The sequence below is a fragment of the Lithobates pipiens genome, unplaced genomic scaffold, assembly GCF_037356315.1.
Source record: "Lithobates pipiens isolate NorthernLeopardFrog02 unplaced genomic scaffold, aLitPip1_a1.2 Scaffold_19, whole genome shotgun sequence".
Lineage (NCBI taxonomy): Eukaryota > Metazoa > Chordata > Amphibia > Anura > Ranidae > Lithobates > Lithobates pipiens.
Window position 1 is genome coordinate 581,093,554 of NW_027507764.1, and position 22,105 is coordinate 581,115,658.

General features: G+C 45.2%; 1 protein-coding gene across 3 annotated transcripts in view; it reads left to right on the plus strand.

Moving 5' to 3' along the window:
- The window catches only part of NRBP2 (nuclear receptor binding protein 2), a 173,799-nt gene that overhangs the window by 107,813 nt on the left and 43,881 nt on the right, over positions 1–22,105 (plus strand). For all 3 annotated transcript variants that reach the window (XM_077493455.1, XM_077493454.1, XM_077493456.1), the window contains 3 exons: positions 1,574–1,597; positions 8,772–8,861; positions 10,534–10,589. In XM_077493455.1, the coding sequence (XP_077349581.1) occupies positions 1,574–1,597; positions 8,772–8,861; positions 10,534–10,589 (170 nt within the window). The remainder of the gene's footprint in view (positions 1–1,573; positions 1,598–8,771; positions 8,862–10,533; positions 10,590–22,105) is intronic.

A 22,105-nucleotide genomic window follows, 5' to 3' on the forward strand; every position in this document is an offset into this window, starting at 1 on the left:
GGTCTTAAGAGACGTTTGCTTGACTTGGTCCACTGTCACCTAGATGCCATGTGTATCTTAAAGTGGTTGTAAACCCTTACAAACCACTTTGACCTACAGGTAAGCCTAGATTAAGGCTTACCTGTAGGTTCAAGAAATATCTCCTAAACCTATACAGTTTAGGAGATATTTACCTGAAGACAGCCACCGCTGTCTACGGCGCATGCGCTGTAGACAGCTGCGCGCAGGTGCACTGGGTAAGCCGCAGATAGTGGCGATATGCCGCGAGTGTCGGCTGCCGTGCGCATGCGCGGGAGTGACGTCATCGCTGCTCCGCCGAATCACAGCGCTGGAGCAGCAAGACCCACGGAGACCCACCAAGAAGATGGACGCTCAGAACTTCGCTGGCTCCTGTGTCAGGTAAGTGACACATAATGGACTACAATGCGATGCATAGTAGTCCATTATGCTTTACCTTTGCAGGGAATCAAAGAGGAAGTATCAGGGTTTACTTCCTCTTTAAGTCCTGATGCAAGCAATGGGCTGGCTCTGGAGAGGAATAATGCTTTGATGAGTGGAAGTCAGCCAGGAAGGGTAGGGTACTTCTAGGCAGGCTGCATTTGCATGTAGACCACCATGATCGAGAGAACTAAAACCCAATGAATGAAAGGGATGGACCGGGCTGGAGAGGAAAGATATAGATTATTCTGGATGTCCTCCAGCTAGGAAATGAGGCGGGGCTCTACCTGACTTGCTGTAGCTTCTAATTGCACATAGTGAGAAGCTCACAGTGTGCAGTGAAATCAATGGAAGCCATTTCAGTCCAGGAGAGGAGCCGATACAACTGTGCAAGACTGAAGGGGGGGGGGGCTGAATGTCAAATTCAAGGAGCAGCTGTAATATTTGGGGCACTCGGCTCTGAAGGAATGACACGTGTAACCAGGGGCGGACTGACCATTCGGGCACTCGGGCACTGCTCGAGGGCCCCATGCCAGTAAGGGGCCCCCATCAGGGTTGCCAGCCTCAGTAAAACCAGGGACAGTATGTAAAAATCTGTGCTTATTTAAAAATCCCAAGATTATAGCTGCTCCGCCTCTCCAGTACCTTTTCAGTGTGTGTGTGTGTATTCTGTGTGTGTATACTGTGTGTGTATATTGCGTGTGTGTGTGTGTATGTGTATTCTGTGTGTGTGTATATTGCGTGTGTGTGTGTGTGTGTGTATACTGTGTGTGTATATTGCGTGTGTGTGTGTGTACTGGGGGCCCAATAATCTCCTATTCCCCGGGGGGCCCATAATCTTCTCCTATTGCCCGGTGGCCCATGAGTTGTCAGTCTGCTCCTGTGTGTAACCACATCCCTCCAAATGCTATGTAGTGGAAATGATGATTCCTCGATATAATGACCTCAGTGTGGTGTGGGCAGGTGATAAAAGTACATACTGTAGATAGGTCCGCTCTCTTTCAGTGGGGTGGGATTGTAACAATTTCTATGTCTTTGGTTGTATTGCACATCTGTGACTTTACTCGTCTCCCCACCTCATAGCTGTTATTTGTTTCTTTTCTCTCCATGTGGACGTCGCCCCTCCATGATGCAGTCTGGCACCGAGTATTTGCAAATGGTGAGTTGTGTTCATTATATTAACTACTTAAGGACCAAGCCCATTTCTGACACTTGATGCTTACAATTTAAAATCTGTATTTTGTGCTAGAAAATTACTTTATCTACAGTATCTCACAAAAGTGAGTACACCCCTCACATGTTTCATGTGACAACACTGAAGAAATGACACTTGTCTACAATGTAAAGTAGTGAGTGTACAGCTTGTATAACAGTGTAAATTTGCCGTCCCCTCCAAATAACAACACACAGCTATTAATGTCTAAACCACTGGCAACAAAAGTCAGTACACCCCTAGGTGAAAATGTCCAAATTGGGCCCAATTAGCCATTTAACCTCCGTGGTGTTATTTGACTCGTTCGTGTTACAAGGTCTCAGGTGTGAATGGGAAGCAGGTGTGTTACATTTGGTGTTATCACTCTCACTCTCTCATACTGGTCACTGGAAGTTCAACATGGCACCTTGTGGCAAAGAACTCTCTGAGGAACTGAAAAAAGAATGGTTGCTCTATATAAAGATGGCCTAGATTATAAGAAGTTTGCCAAGACCCTGAAACTGAGCTGCAGCGCGGTGGCCAAGACCATACTCAGAACAGGTCTCGCCATGGTCGAGAAAAGAAGTTGAGTTCACGTGCTCAGCGTCATATCCAGAGGTTGTCTTAGGGAAATAGATGTATGAGTGCTGCCAGCATTGCTGCAGAGGTTGTAGGGGGTCAGCCTGTTAGTGCTCAGACCATACGCCACATTGTGCATCAAATTGGTCTGCATGGCTGTCATCCCAGAAGGAAGCCTCTTCTAAGGATGATGCGCAAGAAACAACAGAAACAGTTTACTGGAGACAAGCAGACTAAGGACATGGATTACTGGAACCATGTCCTGTAGTCTGATGGAGACCAAGATAAGCGTAAGTGACAAGCGTGTGTGGGGGCAACCAGATGAGGAGGACAAAGACAAGTGTGTCTTGTCTACAGTCAAGCATGGTGGTGGCAGTGTCATGGTCTGGGGCTGCATGAGTGCTGCTGGCACTGGGGGGCTACAGATCATTGAGGGAACCATGAATGCCAACATGTACTGTGACATACTGAAGCAGAGCATGATCCCCTCCCTTCAGAGACTGGGCCGCAGGGCAGTATTCCAACATGATAACCACCCCAAACACACCTCCAAGACCACCACTGCCTTGCTAATGAAGCTGAGGGTAAAGGTGATGGACTGGCCAAGCATGTCTCCAGACCTAAACCCTATTGATCATCTGTGGGACATCCTCAAATGGAAGGTGGAGGAGCGCAAGGTCTCCAACATCCACCAGCTCTGTGATGTCATCATGGAGGAGGGGAAGAGGACTCCAGTTGCAACCTGTGAAGCTCTGGTGATCTCCATGCCCAAGAGGGTTAAGGCAGTGCTGGAAAATAATGGCGGCCACACAAAATATTGACACTTTTTTGGCCCAATTTGGACCTTTTCACTTAGGGGTGTACTCACTTTTGTTGCCAGCGGTTTAGACATAATTGGCTGTGTGTTGAGTTATTTTGATTTATATAAAATATATATATATATAAATTTTAGCTTTTTCGGGAAGGAGGCACATGCGCCCACCCGGCTGTGCTGTGATTCGTCGCACAATGCCCATCCCCGAGTCCCGGTCGATTGACCACCGGCACCTGCTGATTGGCTCTGATCTTCTCCAAACACAGCTCTGTGAACTTAAACAACACAGAGCTGTGTTCAGTGATGGGATCTCTGCTAAGCAGGGTATGAAAACCACTAGATCCCCAGTAAAAGCAGCACACACATAAACACTTGTTAGGCACATGTTTAACCCCTTGATTGCCCTAAATGTTAACCCCTCCCTGCCCAATGTCATTAGTACAGTCATAGTGCATATTATTAGCACTGATCACTGTAATAATGGCACTGGTGGTGTCAGCGGCAGTTAAATTCACCCAGCATAAGTTAGTGTCAGCTCGCCCGCCGCACTATCACAGCCTCATTTTATAAGTCGCTGATTGCTGCCATTACTAGTATAAAAAAAATTAAAAATTAAAATATCAGTACACAGTATTTCCCATAGTTTGTAGACGCTATATCTTTCACACAAACCAATCAATAATAGTTGATAATAAAAGTTATTGGAATTTTGTTTTTACCAAAAACATGTAGCAGAATACATTTTGGCCAAAATATTATTGGTTTTTTTTTAAACTGTTTTATGGGACATGTTTTATAGCAGAAATGAAAAAAACATTGTTTTTTTTTTTTCCATAATTTTCTTTTTTAATTTATATAACAACAAAATAATAGAAAAAAAGTGTTAATCAAATGCCACAAAAATAAATCTTTTTGTTTGAAAAAAAATTATATAAATTTTGTTCGGTTTCAGCGTTGCATGACCGCGCAATTGTCACTTTAAAAATTGCAAAAAATGGCATGGTCATGAAGGGGTAAAACCTTTTGGAGCCCTAAGTGGTTATTAAATATGCTTCAGTGATTTTTACAAAGAACTGAAAGTCAGAATTCTTCTCTTCTTATAAATAATGAAGCAGTCTTTAGTCGGTGGATGTAATTCTGCACCGGTAAAGGAAAGCTCCTGAAAAATGGGTCAGAAGGAATCCTCGTCTCCGGGGCTCGTGAGATTCAGATCAGCCCAGCAGAAAATTATTTAATTTCAGAGTCAGCAGATCTGTGCACTTAATGAGAGAGAATATCGGCTAAGGGAGTATTAGAGAAGGAAGGAAGGCACAGCCTGGGCAGCAAGGAGGGGGGGGGGGGAGGGGCACAAGTGATGGGAACTGGAAGATGGGAAAAGATCCGTCGTCTATATCCAACCATTAGCAGGCTGTGCTGGGACAATGTGTTTTGTTGCGGCAGGGCGATGATGCCAAAGTGCCCCTTCCAGGCTCTATATGCTTTATTGGTCATGAGGTCACCGCGCCTTTTACAAGCTTGTCGGGCATTCCATTTCAAAACCACGCCCATTAATATCGAGGTTTCTACCTTTGCTGCTATAACAGCCAAGCCTCTTCCGGGAAGGCTTTCCACATGCCTTTAGAGTGACCTTTCTCAACCGGTGTTTTATGGAACCCTAGGATTCCTCCAGAGGTAGCTAGGTGTTCCTTAGGTGACTGAGTTGGCTCTACTGGAACGCAGGGGTGGACTGACAACTCTTGGGGCCCCCCCGGGCAATAGGAGATTATGGGGCCCCCCGGGCAATAGGAGATTATGGGGCCCCCGGGCAATAGGAGATTATGGGGCCCCCGGGCAATAGGAGACTATGGGGCCCCCGGGCAATATGAGATTATGGGGCAATCTGGGCAATATGAGATTATGGGGCCCCTGGCCAATATGAGATTATGGGGCCACCAGGCAATATGAGATTATGGGGCCACACACTATACACACTATACACACTATACACACACACACACACACACACACACACACACTATACACACTATACACATACACACAATATACACAGACAGTATACACACACAGAATACACACACACACACACAGAATACACACACACACACAAACACACACTATACACACACACACAATATACACAGACAGTATACACACACTGAATACACACACACACTATGAAAAGGTACTGGAGAGGCGGGGCAGCTATAATCTTGGAATTTTTAGAAACAACACAGATTTTTACATACTGTCTCTGGTTTTATTGAGGCTGGCAACCCTGATGGGGCCCCTTAGTGGCATGGGACCCTCGGGCAGTGCCCGTGTGCCCGAATGGTCAGTCTGCCCCTGCTGGAACCCATGATTTGTTCGTGTGCCGCTCAGGATCGATCACTATGGGGAGTAGTGTGGGTGATGCCGCATCCGCTGCAGTAGTGCCAGCAAGGGATGGAGCTTGTCCCAGCTCCTATAGTCACTAGAATGAAGAAAGGAAGGATCCCTGGTGCCACACATCCACAGTGTCCTGTGAGGGTTATGGGAGACACAACCTCAGCCTGGGCTCCCACCAGGCCAAGGCCGCTCTTCTGGGAAGGCTTTCCATGTGACTTTAGAATGACCTTTCTCAAACAGTGTTCCATGGACCCGTAGGGTTCCTCCAGAGGTAGCTCCTGTAGGTGTTCCTTAGGTGACTGAGTTAGCTCTACTGGAGACTTGGAAAGTCAAAAGGAGAAAAAAAGAGAATTAACTCCAGAACAAAGACACAAGCAGGAAATATAAAGAGATTTGCAAAGGATGAGTAAACCTAAAATGTGTAAAGTAGGAACTGACTTTTCCGTTTTGAAAACATACAGTGCCTTGAAAAAGTATTCATACCCCTTGAAATTTTCCACATTTTGTCATGTTACAACCAAAGACGCAAATGTATTGTATTGGGATTTTATGTGATAAACCAACACTAAGTAGCACATAATTGTGAAGTGGAAGGAAAATGATAAATGTTTTTCAACATTTTTTACAAATAAATATCTGAAAAGTGTGTCGTGCATTTGTATTCAGTCCCCTTTACTTTGCTGTTCAGATGCTCTCCATCCAATCTGACAGAGCTTGAGCTATTTGGTGAAGAAGAATGGGAAAAAAAAATGTCCCTCTCTAGATGTGCAAAGCTAGTAGAGACATCCCCAAAAAGCCAAAAAGACTTACAGCTGTAATTGCAGTGAAAGGCGGTTCTACATTAGTATTGGGGGGGGGGGGGGCGCTATACAAATGTACCCCACACTTTTCACATATTTGTTTGTAAAACATTTTGAAAAAACATTTATAATTTTCCTTCCACTTCGCAATTTTATGTGTCGCTTTGTGTTGGTCTATCAAAATCCCAATAAAATAAATTTAAGTTTTTGGTTGTAACATTACAAAATGTTAAAATTTCAAGGGGTATGAATACTTTTTCAAGTCATTGTATTATATATTTACCTCTGAATTGATCTCGGCTCAAAGTCTGCTGTTATATGGCGAAATTCAGGGCTATAATATTGGAATTACTGAGCAGAGCTGTAAAGGGCATTTTCCCTGACCCCCACACCATGACCACTACCCAATCGCTTGCTTGTGGCTATACCCAGGGGCGGACTGACCATTCGGGCACTCGGGCACTGCCCGAGGGCCCCATGCCACTAAAGGGCCCCATCAGGGTTGCCAGCCTCAATAAAACATTGAGGACAGTATGTAAAAATGTGTGTTTTTATTTTTTTGTTTTTTTTAATCCCAAGATTATAGCTGCCCCACCTCTCCAGTACCTTTTCAGTGTGTGCATGTGTATTCTGTGTGTGTATACTGTGTTTGTATATTGTGTGTATACTGTGTTTGTATATTGTGTGTATACTGTGTTTGTATACTGTATGTGTGTGTGTATACTTTGTGGCCCCATAATCTATTGCCTGGGGGGCCCATAATCACCTATTGCCCAGGGGCCCCATAATCTTCTCCTATTGCCCGGGGGTCCCATGAGTTGTCAGTCCGCCCCTGGCTATACCAGCCTATCCTCTCCTTATGAAGGCTTTCTACAAGATTTTGTAGTGTGAACACCTGACCATCACACCTATATAAAATTATTGGACATCCCATTCCAAAGCCATGGCAATTATTATTGAGTCAGCTACACCTTTGTGGCTATAAGAGCCTCCACTCTTCTGGGAAGGCTTTTCACAAGATTTTGGGGTGTGGACACCTGATCATCACACTTATATGAAATTGCTGGACATCCCATTTCAAAACCATGGCCTGGTAATTCCTTTGCAGCTATAATAGCCTCCACTCTTCTGGAAAGGCTTTCCACAAACTCATGGAGTGTGAACACTTGACCATCACACCTATATGAGGTTGATGGACATCCTATTCCAAAACCATGGTCATCAATATGGAGTTGGCTACCTGTTTTTGGCTACAACAGCCTTCACTCTTCTGGGAATGCTTTCCACAAGACTTTGGAGTGTTTCTCTAAAGACTTGTATCTATTAGGGGGGTCAGGTACTCATGTTGGACGAGAAGACCTTGTTCGCCATCACCATTCCAACTTCTCTCAAAGGGGTTCAATAGGGTTCAGGTCAGGGCGTTGCGCAGGGCACTCAAGTTCCTCCACACCAAGGTTGGAGGAGCACCGTTGTCTACAATGTCTTTGTACTGTATCCTGTAGTATTATACAATAGCCTTCAGTGTCTACTGTTAATACTATAACATACAAAGACATTTTAGACCATCGAAAACACCTGAACTCTATATTTTGGAGGGGGGTCCCGATTCCTTTGGCCATATTGTGCATGAAAGGTCTATGTCTTTAGTGGTGCAGTACATAGCAAGGACCTTCCAAACCTAGTATTAAAATATACAGAAACACAAGGCTCATGGGGAACAAGATTGAATGAGACAGACACAAGAGTTGATTGAGATTCACCAGGAAAGTCTTCATTGGAAGGGACCAAGTGTCCGGTGCTGACCTTGTTGTCCTTCCTTCCTGGAAGAAGAATGCTGGTTGGGAATCCTGCTATCGTTGGCTCCATACTTCCTCTGGTTCTCTAGGTTGCCAAGCATGAAAAAGGATGATAACCCGAGGTTTTTACAAGGCTGTAGAGTCAGTAAGTCACTTGCAGCCATATTGCTGTACTAACAGATTCCCTTTACAGCCTTAGAAGGCTAGTCGGTGCCTGATGCCAGGGGGAAGGGAGGGCACTGCATGAGAGCAATCTTGGAGATGATGGACAGAAATTACTTTTTAAAATATTTATTTAATAAAAATCTCTGAGAACTCTTTTATGTAAGCTCCGTCTGTGTTTACTGACCTCCTAACAAGCATAACACAGCAGAGCATGTAAATGGGAAATAAGGACGGGGATGGCGCTGACCAGATTCCTGACACAGTGCCTGCCATTGTCCTATTCTGCGATGTTACATAAGGGAGGAAATTCATGGAAGCTGATTGTCGGCCCACACGGCTCAGAACAATGATGAACTGTGCGTTCCTCGCTCGCCAAGTATTCCGGGTAACCTTCCAATGTCCTACAGAAGAGGGCTACACAGAATTTATTCATCACATTTTTGGTGTATCTGACCATTTTCTACCCCCGCTCCTGAGAGCGGCTTGCTATGTGCAATATTTGTTCAAAGAAAAAAAGCTATTTTCATTCCTCAGCGCCATGTTTGTGATTTTATATGGAACGTTTCAGTTCCTAATTTTTGTCTATTTATTTATTTTCTCAGAGCTTCCTATGCCAGACCATCTCCGGACTCCACTGAAGACACAGAAAGAGGAACATCGAACCATCCATTTCTTCCCTCCAGAGTACGGCTGTAAGAGAAAAGAACAACCATCCCTATACATACTGTGTGCACTGCTGCCTGCTTCATACTGAGCCTATATATACCGTGTCCTCTACTGCCTACTCCATACTGAGCCTATACATACCGTGCCCCCTACTGCCTACTCCATACTGAGCCTATACATACCGTGCCCCCTACTGCCTACTCCATACTGAGCCTATACATACCGTGCCCCCTACCCCCTACTTCATACTGAGCCTATACATACCATATGCACTGCTGCCTGCTCCATACTGAGCCTATACATACCATATGCACTGCTGCCTGCTCCATACTGAGCCTATACATACTGTGTGCATTGCTGTCTGCTCCATACTGAGCCTATACATACCATATGCACTGCTGCCTGCTCCATACTGAGCCTATACATACTGTGTGTACTGCTGCCTGCTCCATACTGAGTCTATACATACCATATGCACTGCTGCCTGCTCCATACTTGGCCTATACATACCATGTACACTGCTGCCAGCTCCATACTGAGCCTATACATACCGTCTGCACTTTACAGAGCTCTGTACACACCACGTACACTGCTGACTGTTCCATACTTCGCCTGTATATGCCGTGTGCACTGCTGTCTGGTCTATACACAGTACAGTTCATACTATGTATACTGCTGCCAGCTTCATAGAGATTGCTATACATATTGTGTATACCACTGCCTGCTCCATACACAGCATTGTACATACTGTATACACTTCTGCCTTCTCCAAACGCAACATTAAACATTTATACTGCTGGTGCCTTAAAATGTCTCCATGCAGAGCACTGTGCATACTACTGTATGTTTACCACTACCTCTTCCATACAAATCACTGCACATACCATGTATATTGCTGCCTACTCCATATACAGCACCGTACATACCATATATACTACCATTGCCTGCTCCTACCACCCTTACATACACAGCACCAAACATACCATATATGCTACTACAGCCTTGTCCTACCACCCCTCCATACATAGCACCATACATACCATATATACTACTACTACTACTGCCTGCTTCTACCACCCCCTCCATACATAGTACCATACATACCATATATACAACCACTGCCTGCTCCTACCGCCCCTCCATATACAGCACCATACATACCATATATACTACCACTGCCTGCTCCTACCACCCCTCCATATACAGCCCCATACATACCATATATACTACCGCTGCCTGCTCCTACCACCCCTCCATGTACAGCACCATACATACCATATATACTACCACTGCCTGCTCCTACCACCCCTCCATACACAGCACCATGCATATCATATATACTACTGATTGCTCCTACCACCTTCCGTACACCATACCATACATACTATATATATATATATATATATATATATATATATATATATATATATATATATATATATATATATATATATATATATATATATATACAAATATACACTACTGCCTGCTCCTACCACTCCAAACATAGTACCGTACATAACATAGTATATACTACTGCCTGCTTCTGCCACCCCTCTATACATAGTACCGTACATACCATATATACTACTGCATCTTTCAGCCAGTCATTCCTATTACGTTTTGGAATTTCAGTATTCTTTTGGGCCTTGCCTATCTCGGCTTGCTCCTCTCTGATGATTCCCATCTTTCCCCCAGCTATAGAAGAGTGTACCGCTGTGGATATCTTCTCTTTCGGGATGTGTGCTCTTGAGGTGAGTCCTCTTTTGCCTGCAGATCTCACAGAACATCACAAGGTTCTTATAAACTCCAAAAGACTGAAAGAACATTGTGCATTCATTCTAGAAGGATCTGCCAGTGCTTAGTCTGCACTGGTCTGATCACCATCGATGAGTCTCAGAAAGGAGGCTCAGAAGTGGCAACCTCTACTTCTCAGATGTCCCTCATTTGGTCAGTGCCAAGGCTGGCGGTGTCTGAACATATGGAAATTACTGTTCATGTCACAGATTGACTATGTCTGAACATCAGTTCCCAGGGTACTCTGTGACCATGTGACAAATGCCGAGGCACTGGTCATGTGTTACCATCACAGGACATATAGGCCTATTTTTGTTTGCCAAAATCTACAACAAAAGTTGTTTCATTTACACTGTAGGGAAAGTACAATGTATTATCGGGGAACGCTCATTTTCAGTTATTTCTGCAGTGTTAACCTTAAAAGACAACTGTACTTTGGTGCCGCCTTCCTGGTAAAATACTTGTCTTCCAGTGATCCCCATTGTGCAGCCCCTACACAGCCTACACAATGAGAATTTCCCACCAGGTCCTCTTCCTACTGTGGCTCCATTCATTCCTATGTGTGTGCCATTCCCTGCTGGGTGACTGGAGGATACCATGAGTTCAGCCCCCCCCCCATAGGAATGAATAGGGCACGCATGCAAAGTAGGAAAGGATCCGACGGGGGCATTTTTATTGTAAAAGTTGTGTGGGCCTGGGAAGAGCCAGGCTTTGAAGATTGCTGGAGCAGCGAGGAAGGCAAGTATTTTACATGACTATGGTATTGACCACTTCCAGCCCAAGGACGTCAGCTGCAGGCATCATTCGGGTATCATTCTTTTCTGCTGGCAATTCTGTGCACCGCAAGGCCCCTTTCACACCTGCGGACCGTTCAGATCCGCCTGTCAGTTTTTCAAGCGGATCTGAACGGGAGCTCCATGTACCTCTATGGAGCGCCGCATGTCCGCTGACATCCGATCAGCCCCGATCCGATCCTCTCTGCCAAAACCAGACGGATGCAAACCCTATTTTTCATCCGTCTGGTGGATCGGATCGGATGGAAACGAACAGGCGGTCCGTAATCATCCGATCCCCCATAGGGGAGAGCGGGGCTCGGACACGTCCGTCCATGCACAGAGTGCAGAGGTGGACTTGTCATCCGCCGGCTCAGTGGGGATCAACGGAGCGATCCCCGCAGAGCCATTTACGGCAGGGATCTAAAACTGGCAGCCCTCCAGCTGTTGCGGAACTAAGAGTCCCATGAGGCATTGCAAGGCTGACAGTTACAAGCATGACTCCCACAGGCAGAGGCATGATGGGACTTGTAGTTCCACAACAGCTGGAGGGCCGCCAGTTGGAGACCCCTGATTTACGGGCTCAATGTGGACAGCCCCATGTGAAAGGGGCCTATGAATAATTATAGTGGCAGTTCAGCCGCTTGATCATTCTTACAGGCGACGGGAGAGGACATTCCCCCCCCCCCAGCCCGGATGCCCTCCAGTGCTTCTCCCGTGCCATTGAGAAAGAGAATCTGCCGTCACCGGTTGAAGAGCATAGAGATTTTTCGTGACCAGAAGGTCACCAGTCATCTCTATGACCGTCGGAGACCCGGGCACGGCGTTATGATGTCACATCCGGGCCGCGCATGTCAACAAAATGTGTCAATCTTGGCTGGAAAGCATCAGATCTGTATTTTTTTTTTTTTTTGATCTAATGCTTTCCAGCCTGGAGGAGAGATGTGTGGGGTCTTATATCCCCATATCTCTCCATAAAGAGGACCTGTCACACAGCATTCCGATTACAAAGGATGTTTACATTCCTTGTAATAGGAATAAAAGTGATCAAAAAAAAAAAAATGAAAAAGCATGTAAAAATAAAAAACTTGCAATAAAATAAACAATAACATAAAAAAATAAAAAAAATTAAATCGCCCCTGTCCCTGTCCCTGTGTGCTCACGCACAGAAGCGAACGCACACGTAAGTCCAGCCCACACATGTAAACGCCATTCAAACTACACATGTGAGGTATCGCCACCTGTGTTAGAGCAGTTTCTAGCACTAGACCTCCTCTGTAACTTTAAACAGGTAACCTGTAAAAATTCTTAAAGCGTTGCCTATGGAGATTTTTAAGTACCGAAGTTTGGCGCCATTCCACAAGTGTGCACAATTTTATAGTGTGACATGTTGGGTATCTGTTTACTCGCCGTAACATTATCTTTCACATTATATAAAAAATTGGGCTAACTTTTACCGTTTTTTTTTTTTTTTTTTTTTTTTTTTAAGTGTTTGAAAAATTGTTGCGCAAATACCGTGTGACTTAAAATGTTGCAACGACGGCCATTTTATTCCCTAGGGTGTCTGCTAAAAAAAAAAAAAAAAAAAACATATATCATAATTGGGGGTTCTGAGTAATTAGCAAGAAAAATTATGATTTTTACATGTAGGAGAGGAGTGCCAGAACAGGCCCGGTATGGAAGTGGTAAAATATGGCTTGTGCTTAAAAACTGCTATACCAAAACCCCACCCTTCCGGTATAATAACCACAACACAACAGTTTGGAGTCAAATTGGCCATAGCAGCTTTTTATTAACAAAAATATATTAAATGACAAATAATTAACTGATCAATAACATAGTAACCTGAACACACAGTGTGTTTTTAAAGAATGGAGTCACAAGGTCCTAATAGGAATCAAAACCAAGACAGTACCTGCATGTCACTGCATGTCACTTCACAGGCCTCCAGCCGCAAAACCACCTTGCTCCCCGTCGTATGAAGAGCCGGCAACACTGTAATCCTTGAAGTGTTGTTTATTGGTACATCAGAGTGACAATAAAGCTGATGTGTTTTGGCAATAGCCTTAGTCATAGATATGACTAAGGCTATTGCCGAAATGCGTCAGCTTTATTTTATTGTCACTCTGATGTACCAATAAACGACACTTCAAGGATCACAGTGTTGCCGGCTTTTCTTACTACTGTTGCATTGGAGTGTGTTGGGACACATTGAGCCTCGGCACCTGTGAGTGGACCTGGTGTATGGATTGAGTTGTCCCTGCAGAGAGCGCTGTTACCTTCCTTCTTTTCCACCTTGCTCCCCGGCAGTCGCCATACCCGGCTCCTTACATCCCCATTCCCCAACCCAAAGTACCCACCACATAGAGAACAGGAAGTTGTTTTTCTGCTTGCTGACCTCCGTCTGAAGACAACCCCTATCCAATTAAGATGGTTGCAAACCCTTACAGACCACCTTATTATAGGCTTACCTGTAGCTACCCTGGATATCTCCTAAACCTGCACAGTTTAGGAGCTATCCCCTGTATCAGCATGTGCCACGCACTGAAGCAAACTGAAGAAATGGCACGTACGTGCCGTTTGCTTCAGTGAGTGTGCTGCTACCGGCGGTAACACAGGCGGCTACACAGCGCTGGAGCCGCGATACCCGTAACTGACCCCCGGGAGTGATGTCGCCGCCTGGTGCTGTGTACGGGCACCGTCGCGAGGGCTTCGATCTCTGGTGAGTATTGCATAAGGAGCTAGTATGCTATGCATCCCTCAATCATTAGAGAAGGAAAGCTTGGTCAATCACTGGTAATGTGGGAATAAGCAGGTTGAGGGACGCCCTTTGCAGAAACAATGTCGCTTCTTTTTCCTGCATGGGCAAGATGACAGCGTCACGTCAACAACTGCCTAAATAGGATATCGGCCATGCAGGGAGTGCATTTATTTAATAGAATGGCTGACTCTCAGGCTTGGTTTGTATTTTGTAGCTTTACAAAGCAGGAATAAGAACTTATGTACCGTATATACTCGAGTATAGGCCGACCCGAATATAAGCCGAGGCCCCCAATTTACCCCCAAAAAAACTGGCAAACTTATTGACTCGTGTATAAGCCGAGGGTGAGACATGCCTGTCCATCCCTGTGTGTGTGTCCGTCCATCCCTGTGTGTCCGTCCATCCCTGTGTGTCCGTCCATCCCTGTGTGTCCGTCCATCCCTGTGTGCCCGTCCATCCATCCCTGTGTGTGTGTCTCCATCCATCCATCCATCCATCCCTGTGTGTGTGTGTCTCCATCCATCCATCCATCCATCCCTGTGTGTGTGTGTCTCCATCCATCCATCCATCCATCCCTGTGTGTGTGTGTCTCCATCCATCCATCCATCCCTGTGTGTGTCTCCATCCGTGTGTGTGTGTGTGTGTGTGTGTGTGTGTGTGTGTGTGTGTGTGTGTGTGTGTGTGTGTGTGTGTGTGTCCAGCCTACCTTTGTCCCGAGCCTCCGTCCCGTGCCTTGCCTCCTTGCCTCCGTCCCGTGCCGTGCCTTGCCTCCTTGCATCCGTCCCGTGTCGTGCCTTGCCTTGCCCCCGTCCCGTCCCGTGCCGTGCCGTGCCGTGCCTTGCCTTGCCTCCGTCCCGTGCCCTCTTTGTCGGCGGCCATTGTAAAATTCAAAAGCTGCGCCGCCGCCTTCGCCTGTGATAGGCGGAACACTGAATTTCCCAGCAGCCTGTGTTCCGCCTATCACAGACGTCGTATCATCCTCGTCCGTAGTACGAGGATGATACGATGTCCGTGATAGGCGGAACACAGGCTGCTGGGAAATTCAGTGTTCCGCCTATCACAGGCGAAGGCGGAGCCGGAGGCGCGGCTTTTGAATAGAATGGCCGCTGTCTGTCTGCTCGACACGCTGATCGAGCGGGCAGACAGCGATGACTCGAGTATAAGCCGAGGGGGGCACTTTCAGCCTCAAAAAAGAGGCTGAAAATCTCGGCTTATACTCGAGTATATACGGTATGTAATGAGAAAATACAATTCTAAAATCTACTGAGACGTTTATTGCACGTTTACACGCATTGATGCAGCTACAGGCATCATCCAGATATCATTTTTTTTTTTCTGTGCGCTGTACAAACAATCAGGGCAGTTCAGTCGATCGTTCTTACGGCCTCCGGTGCTTCTCCCGGCTCACCCGTGCGATCGGCGAGCCGGAAAACGAATTGGTCGCCGCCATAAGTTCACTATAGAGATTTCTGGTGACCAGATGGTCCCCAGTCATCTCTATGACCCTCGGTAGGCCCGGGCGTGACGTTATGACATCATATCCATGCGGGTGGAAGTAAACGAGGCCGAGAGTTTTTATTTATTTATTTTTTTATCGGGCCTGGAGGAGAGATGTGGGGTCTTATTGACCCCAGATCCTGCTGTAAAGAGGACCTGTCACGCACTATTCCAATTACATGGGATGTTTACATTCATAGTTACATAGTTAGTCAGGTTGAAAAAAGACACAAGTCCATCCAGTTCAACCACAAAAAAAAAAAATATATAATAATAATATCATACAATCCCATATACCCAATTCTATACCCACAGTTGATCCAGAGGAAGGCAAAAAACCCTAGCAGAGCATGATCCAATTTGCTAAAGCAGGGGAAAAAATGTCTTCCTGATCCCCCGAGAGGCAATCGGATTTTCCCCGGATCAACTTTCCCTATAAATGTTAGTACCCCGTTATATTATGTACACTTAGGAAATAATCCAGGCCCTTCTTAAAGCAATCCACTGAGCTGGCCAGAACCACCTCTGCAGGGAGTCTATTCCACATTTTCACAGCTCTTACTGTGAAGAAACCTTTCTGTATTTGGAGATGAAATCTCTTTTCCTCTAGCCCAGTGATGGTGAACCTCGGCACCCCAGATGTTTTGGAACTACATTTCCCATGATGCTCATGCACTCTGCAGTGTACTGGAGCATCATGAGAAATGTAGTTCCAAAACATCTGGGGTGCCAAGGTTCTCCATCACTGCTCTAGACGTAAAGAGTGCCCCCTTGTCCTCTTTGTTGACTGTAAAGTGAATAACTCGACACCAAGTTCACTATATGGACCCCTTATATATTTGTACATGTTGATCATATCCCCCCTTAATCTCCTCTTCTCAAGAGAGAATAAATTCAGTTCCTCTAATCTTTCCTCATAGCTGAGCTCCTCCATGCCTCTTATCAGTTTGGTTGCCCTTCTCTGCACTTTCTCCAGTTCCCCGATATCCTTTTTGAGAACTGGAGCCCAAAACTGAACTGCATATTCCAGATGAGGTCTTACTAATGATTTGTACAGGGGGGCAAAATGATATCTCTCCCTCTCTGGAGTCCATACCTCTCCTAATACAAGAAAGGACTTTACTCGCTTTGGAAACCGCAGCTTGGCATTGCATGTTATTATTGAGCTTATGATCTACCAAAACCCCCAGATCCTTCTCCACTATGGATTCCCCCAGTTGTACTCCCCCATAGAATGTACGATGCATATTCTTAGCCCCCAAGTGCATAACTTTATATTTCTCAACATTAAACCTCATCTGCCACATAGTCGCCCAATTAGACAGAGCATTGAGGTCGGCTTGTAAATTGGAGACATCCTGTAAGGACGTTATTCCACTGCATATCTTGGTGTCATCTGCAAAGACGGAAATGTTACTTTTGATCCCAGACCCAATATAAAGATATTAAAAAGTAAGGGTCCCAGCACTGAACCTTGGGGTACACCACTCATAACCTTAGAACCATTCAGAGTAAGAATCATTAACCACTAGACTCTGTTTTCATTTCTTTTAGCCAGTTTTCTATCCATTTACAAACTTGCAATAAGAATAAAAGTTATAAAAAAAAAAAAAGTAAAATAAAGCGTCAAAATAGAAAAATAAAAGTAAAATTAAAATACATTTAGGCCGGGTTCACACCGCTGCGATGCGGGAACGCCGCGAATCCGCTGCGTTTTCCCGCATCGCATTACTCCCGCCGGCAGTTCACACTGCCCTATGCCGATGGCTGGGAGTGTCAATGATATGTTAATGACACCCCCAGATCCGTCCGCATATCGCAGTGTGTGAACCCCCATGCGATCCGATTCTGTTGCGGACCAAAAAAAGGGTCCCGTGCGAGTTTGCTGCGGGAGCGATGCGAATTCAGCCATACTATCTGTATGGCTGTACTCGCATCGCTACGGAGATCGGATGTGATTTGCGGTGCGAATCACATCCGGATCTCCCCCCGCAGCAGTGTGAACCCAGCCTTAAAGCGCCCCCGTCCCCACGTGCTCATGCACAGAAGCTAACGCATACGCAAGTCACGCCCACATATGTAAACGGCGTTCAAATCGCACATGTGAGGTATCGCCGCATGTGTTGGAGCAAAAGTAAAAAAAAAATAATAATTCTAGCCCAAGACCTTTCCTGTAACTCTAAATTGGTAACCTGTAAAAAAAAAAAAAAAAAATTGAAAGCGTCGCCTATGGAGATTTTTATTAAGTACTGAAGTTTGGCGTCATTCCACGTGTGTGCGCAATTTTAAAGCGTGACCTATTCGGTATCTATTTACTCAGCGTAACATCATCTTTCACATCATACAAAAAAATTGGGCTAACTGTACTTTTTCTTTCATGAAATTTTTTTTCCCAAATACGCGAGTTTCTGAATATTCTCGTCGTCTTCTGGCACACAGGTTCCAGAAGGCAGCGGGGGGGGGGGGGGGGGGGGGGGAGGGGGCCGGATAAAACCACGGAATTGACGTACCTCACCGCCGTGACATTGGACGGAAGTCCTGATGAAAACATGCAAAAAAAAAAAAGGTACCAAAAATAAAAAGTATTCAAAAATGAGAGGGGGTGGGGTCGTTAATTGTTTGGGACCGAGTTCTCTTTTTGCCTCTGTCTTAGGCTGGTCTATGGGATCCTCTGTAAGAACGTTGAATGGCTGCGGGGGGAGGGGGGTGAATATAAAATGTTGCGTCGATCCTCTCCCTGTGTTTTGGCTCACGGGAGGAGTTCCAGAATTCGGGATCTTTGTGATGAACACGTGATCCTCTGTTATGGCTGGGAATGTTGGCACATGGGACCTCCTGCACTGCTCCGCAGATCTCACCGCCCAGCGCCAAGTGTGGATAGGAGCCCACATCTCTGTCCTTGTCTGAATTATTTTTTTTTTTCCAGACCTTTTTTGGCATAAACAAAAACTTTCCGAATTCAGCCCACACATTCCGTTCATGTGATATTTTCTGGATGTAACCTTTTATTTATTTTTTGCTTCTTTAGGACTCCTCACATTGTGTTCCAGTAATCACTACAGTAAAACCTTGGATTGCGAGCAGAATTCGTCCCAGAAACATGCTTGTAATCCAAAGCACTCTTATATCAAAGCAGATTTCCCCATAAGGAATAATGGAAACTCAAATGATTCGTCCCACAACCATTTATTCATAGGTGCTTCAGTTTATAGTCCATATAAAAAGATTCTAGTAATATGTGATGGGTTGTGTGACCAAAAAATGTCCATCCACACATGGAAGACTCCACAGGGGGATTAGAAGCAAAATCCAGCAAGAGCTCAAGGGTATAAAAGAGAAGAGAGGGCGCCTCTAAATGTAGCAATATGTTGTTAAATGTTGTGCCTTCATTAAATGTAACAATATTGCTACATTTGGAGGCGCCTCTCTTCTTCTCTTTTTTTTTCCACTTCAGCGAAATTTCCAGAGAGACTTATTTCAAGTTTCCGAGGTCAAATTTTTGTCTCGTTTTGTTTTCACATCATCGTGGCTTTTATTTTATGTTCTATTTTACTCTCTCAATGTATTTTTTTTTTAAATTGCATACAAAGAAGGAAAAAAGAAAAAAATCATTACCCCCATATAAACTCCCCTCCCTTATACCCCCCCCCCCCCCCCCTCCCGTGTTCGTAATATTCTCTCCTATTTCTTTGTTACCTTTCTCTACCTGCCATTTTCTCTAGATATTTTTTCTGAGGATTTCAATCTTTCCCAACTTTCCCATACTCCTATATGGATCTGAAATCATCCTTTGTCTCTGCTCTCCAAATGGGCCATTTTATTATAATACTCTATTCTATTGAACCTGTCTCTCATATCTTGTTTTTCACTGTTTAACCACTTGCCTCCCGCCCTATAACAGAAACACGGCGGCAAAGTGGTTTCAAAATCCTGACCGGACGTCATATGACATGATCAGGATTTTGAGCCGCTGCGCGCCCCCGGCGGCGCGCATCGCGGCAATCGTTGTTTGCGGGGTGTCAGTCTGATACCCCGCAACTACGATCTCGGTAAAGAGTCTCCGACGGAGACTCTTTACCATGTGATCAGCCGTGTCCAATCACGGCTGACCACGTGATCAGCCGTGTCCAATCACGGCTGATCACAGTGTAAATAGGAAGAGCCGGTGATCGGCTTTTCCTCACTCACATCTGTCAGACGCGAGTAGAGGAGAGCCGATCGGCTGCCCCTCTGACAGGGGGGGTCTGTGCTGATCGATTATCAGCGCAGCCCCCCCCCCCCCCCCCCCGAGGATGCCCACACTGGACCACCAGGGACGCCACCAGACCACCAGGGATGCCCAGCACAAGGTATGCCACCCTAGACCACCAGGGATTCCAGTCAGTGCCCACAATGGGCATCACTGATTGGCATGTATTATTGTTTGGCACTGATTGGCATCCATTAGTACAGTATAATACAATACAATGCCGCCTATCAGTGCCCATCTGTGCCGCCTATCAGTGCTCATCCATGCCCATCTGTGCTGCCTATCCATGCCCATCTGTGCTGCCTATCCATGCCCATCTGTACCGCCTATCCATGCCCATCCATGCTGCCAATCCGTGCCAGCTATCAGTGCCAATTTGTGCCACCTATCAGTGCCACCTATCAGTGCCCATCTGTGCCGCCTATCAGTGCTCACCCATGCCCATCTGTGCTGCCTATCCATGCCCATCCATGCTGCCTATCCATGCCAATCCGTGACAGCTATCAGTGCCAATTTGTGCCACCTATCGGTGCCGCCTATCGGTGACCATCAGTGCTGCCTATCAGTGCCACATATTAGTGTCCATCATTGCCACCTCATCAGTGCCACTTCATTGGTGCCACCGCATCAGTGCCCATCAGTGCCGCCTCATCAGTGCCCATCAGCTAAGGAGAAAACTTACTTATTTACAAAGTTTTTGAAACTGAAACAAAAAAAAAGCATTTTTTTTCAAAATTTTCGGTATTTTTTTATTTGTTTAGCAAAAAATAAAAACCGTAGAGGTGATCAAATACCACCAAAAGAAAGCTCTATTTGTGGGAAAAAAATTATAAAAATGTCATTTGGGTACAGTGAAGCACGACCGCGCAATTGTCATTCAAAGTGCGACAGCGCTGAAAGCTCAAAATTGGTCTGGGCAGGAAGGTGTTTAAGTGCCCCCCGGTATTGAAGTGGTTAACCAGTTCTTTGGGATCAACCCTTTTGCAGCATTTAGAAGTGTCGGCACAATTGTTTTCCTTTTCTGCCTCCCGATTCTTCCAGCATTCAGGAATCGGCATATCTGGGGATCATATTTTATATTCTCATTCGTTATTTATTTTATGATGCCCAGTATTTCTTGCCAGTACTCCTTTTATTTTTTGGGCACTCCCACCAGATATGCATCATGGTTGCCCTTTGGTTACATTTCCTCCATCATAATGGAGAACTCTCCGTTTTTGGTAGTGATTTTTTTTTTTCTTGCCAGTGTCAGGTACCACCCAGCCAACAATTTATAATTCATTTCAATGGTATTCATATCCCACGCACTGTCATGGATTGCGCCAATCATCTTCTCTACTTGACCATCGTCAAAATCCATTTCCTTTTCCCATTGATCTATAAAGGCCGGTCTTCCTTGTCCTTCTAGTTCAGAGAGGATTCCATATACTTTTGATATTCCTTTCTTTAATGACTGTTGCATATAGCAGAGCCCTTCTCTTAAAAAATATCAGTGACACTAGATGAATGGAAAAAAAAAAAAAAAACAACAGACTCCTCCATCCACACAAACAAAGTGGATGGAGGAATCGCCCCCACTGGGAACTTGTATTCCAACAGCAGCCCTGCAGCTATCAGGGACTGTAGCCACTTGTAGGCAGGTATAGATTGACCTCCCTACACAGGGGTCGCAACCACCAGGCAGTGAGTGTGGAAGAGAGGAGGAATTCACATTCCTCTTAGGCCTCTGTACATGTCATTGGGTGAGCCATTGTCCAAACAGATGCTGCCGCCCTGGATGACCCCTGCGGCCATCTCATATCAATATCGCTTATTGGGATTTTTTTTTAACCAAAAATATGTAGCAGAATACATACCCTGTTTCCCCGAAAATAAGACCTAGTGTGATTGTCGGCGATGGCTGCAATATAAGCCTTACCCATCAAATAAGCCCTAGTTAAAGTCCTTGTAGGTCTTAATTTCAGGTTAGGGCTTATTTAGGGGGTAGGGCTTATATTGCAGCCATCACCGGCAATCACACTAGGTTTTATTTTCGGGGAAACAGGGTATCAGCCTAAACTGATGAATACATTTAATTGTTTTAAATTTTTTTTTTTTTTTTTTGGAAATACTTTATAGCAGAAAATAAAAAATTATTATTTTATATTTTTTTTTTTTTTCAAAATTGTCTCTTCTAAAGCATTTTTTGGAAAT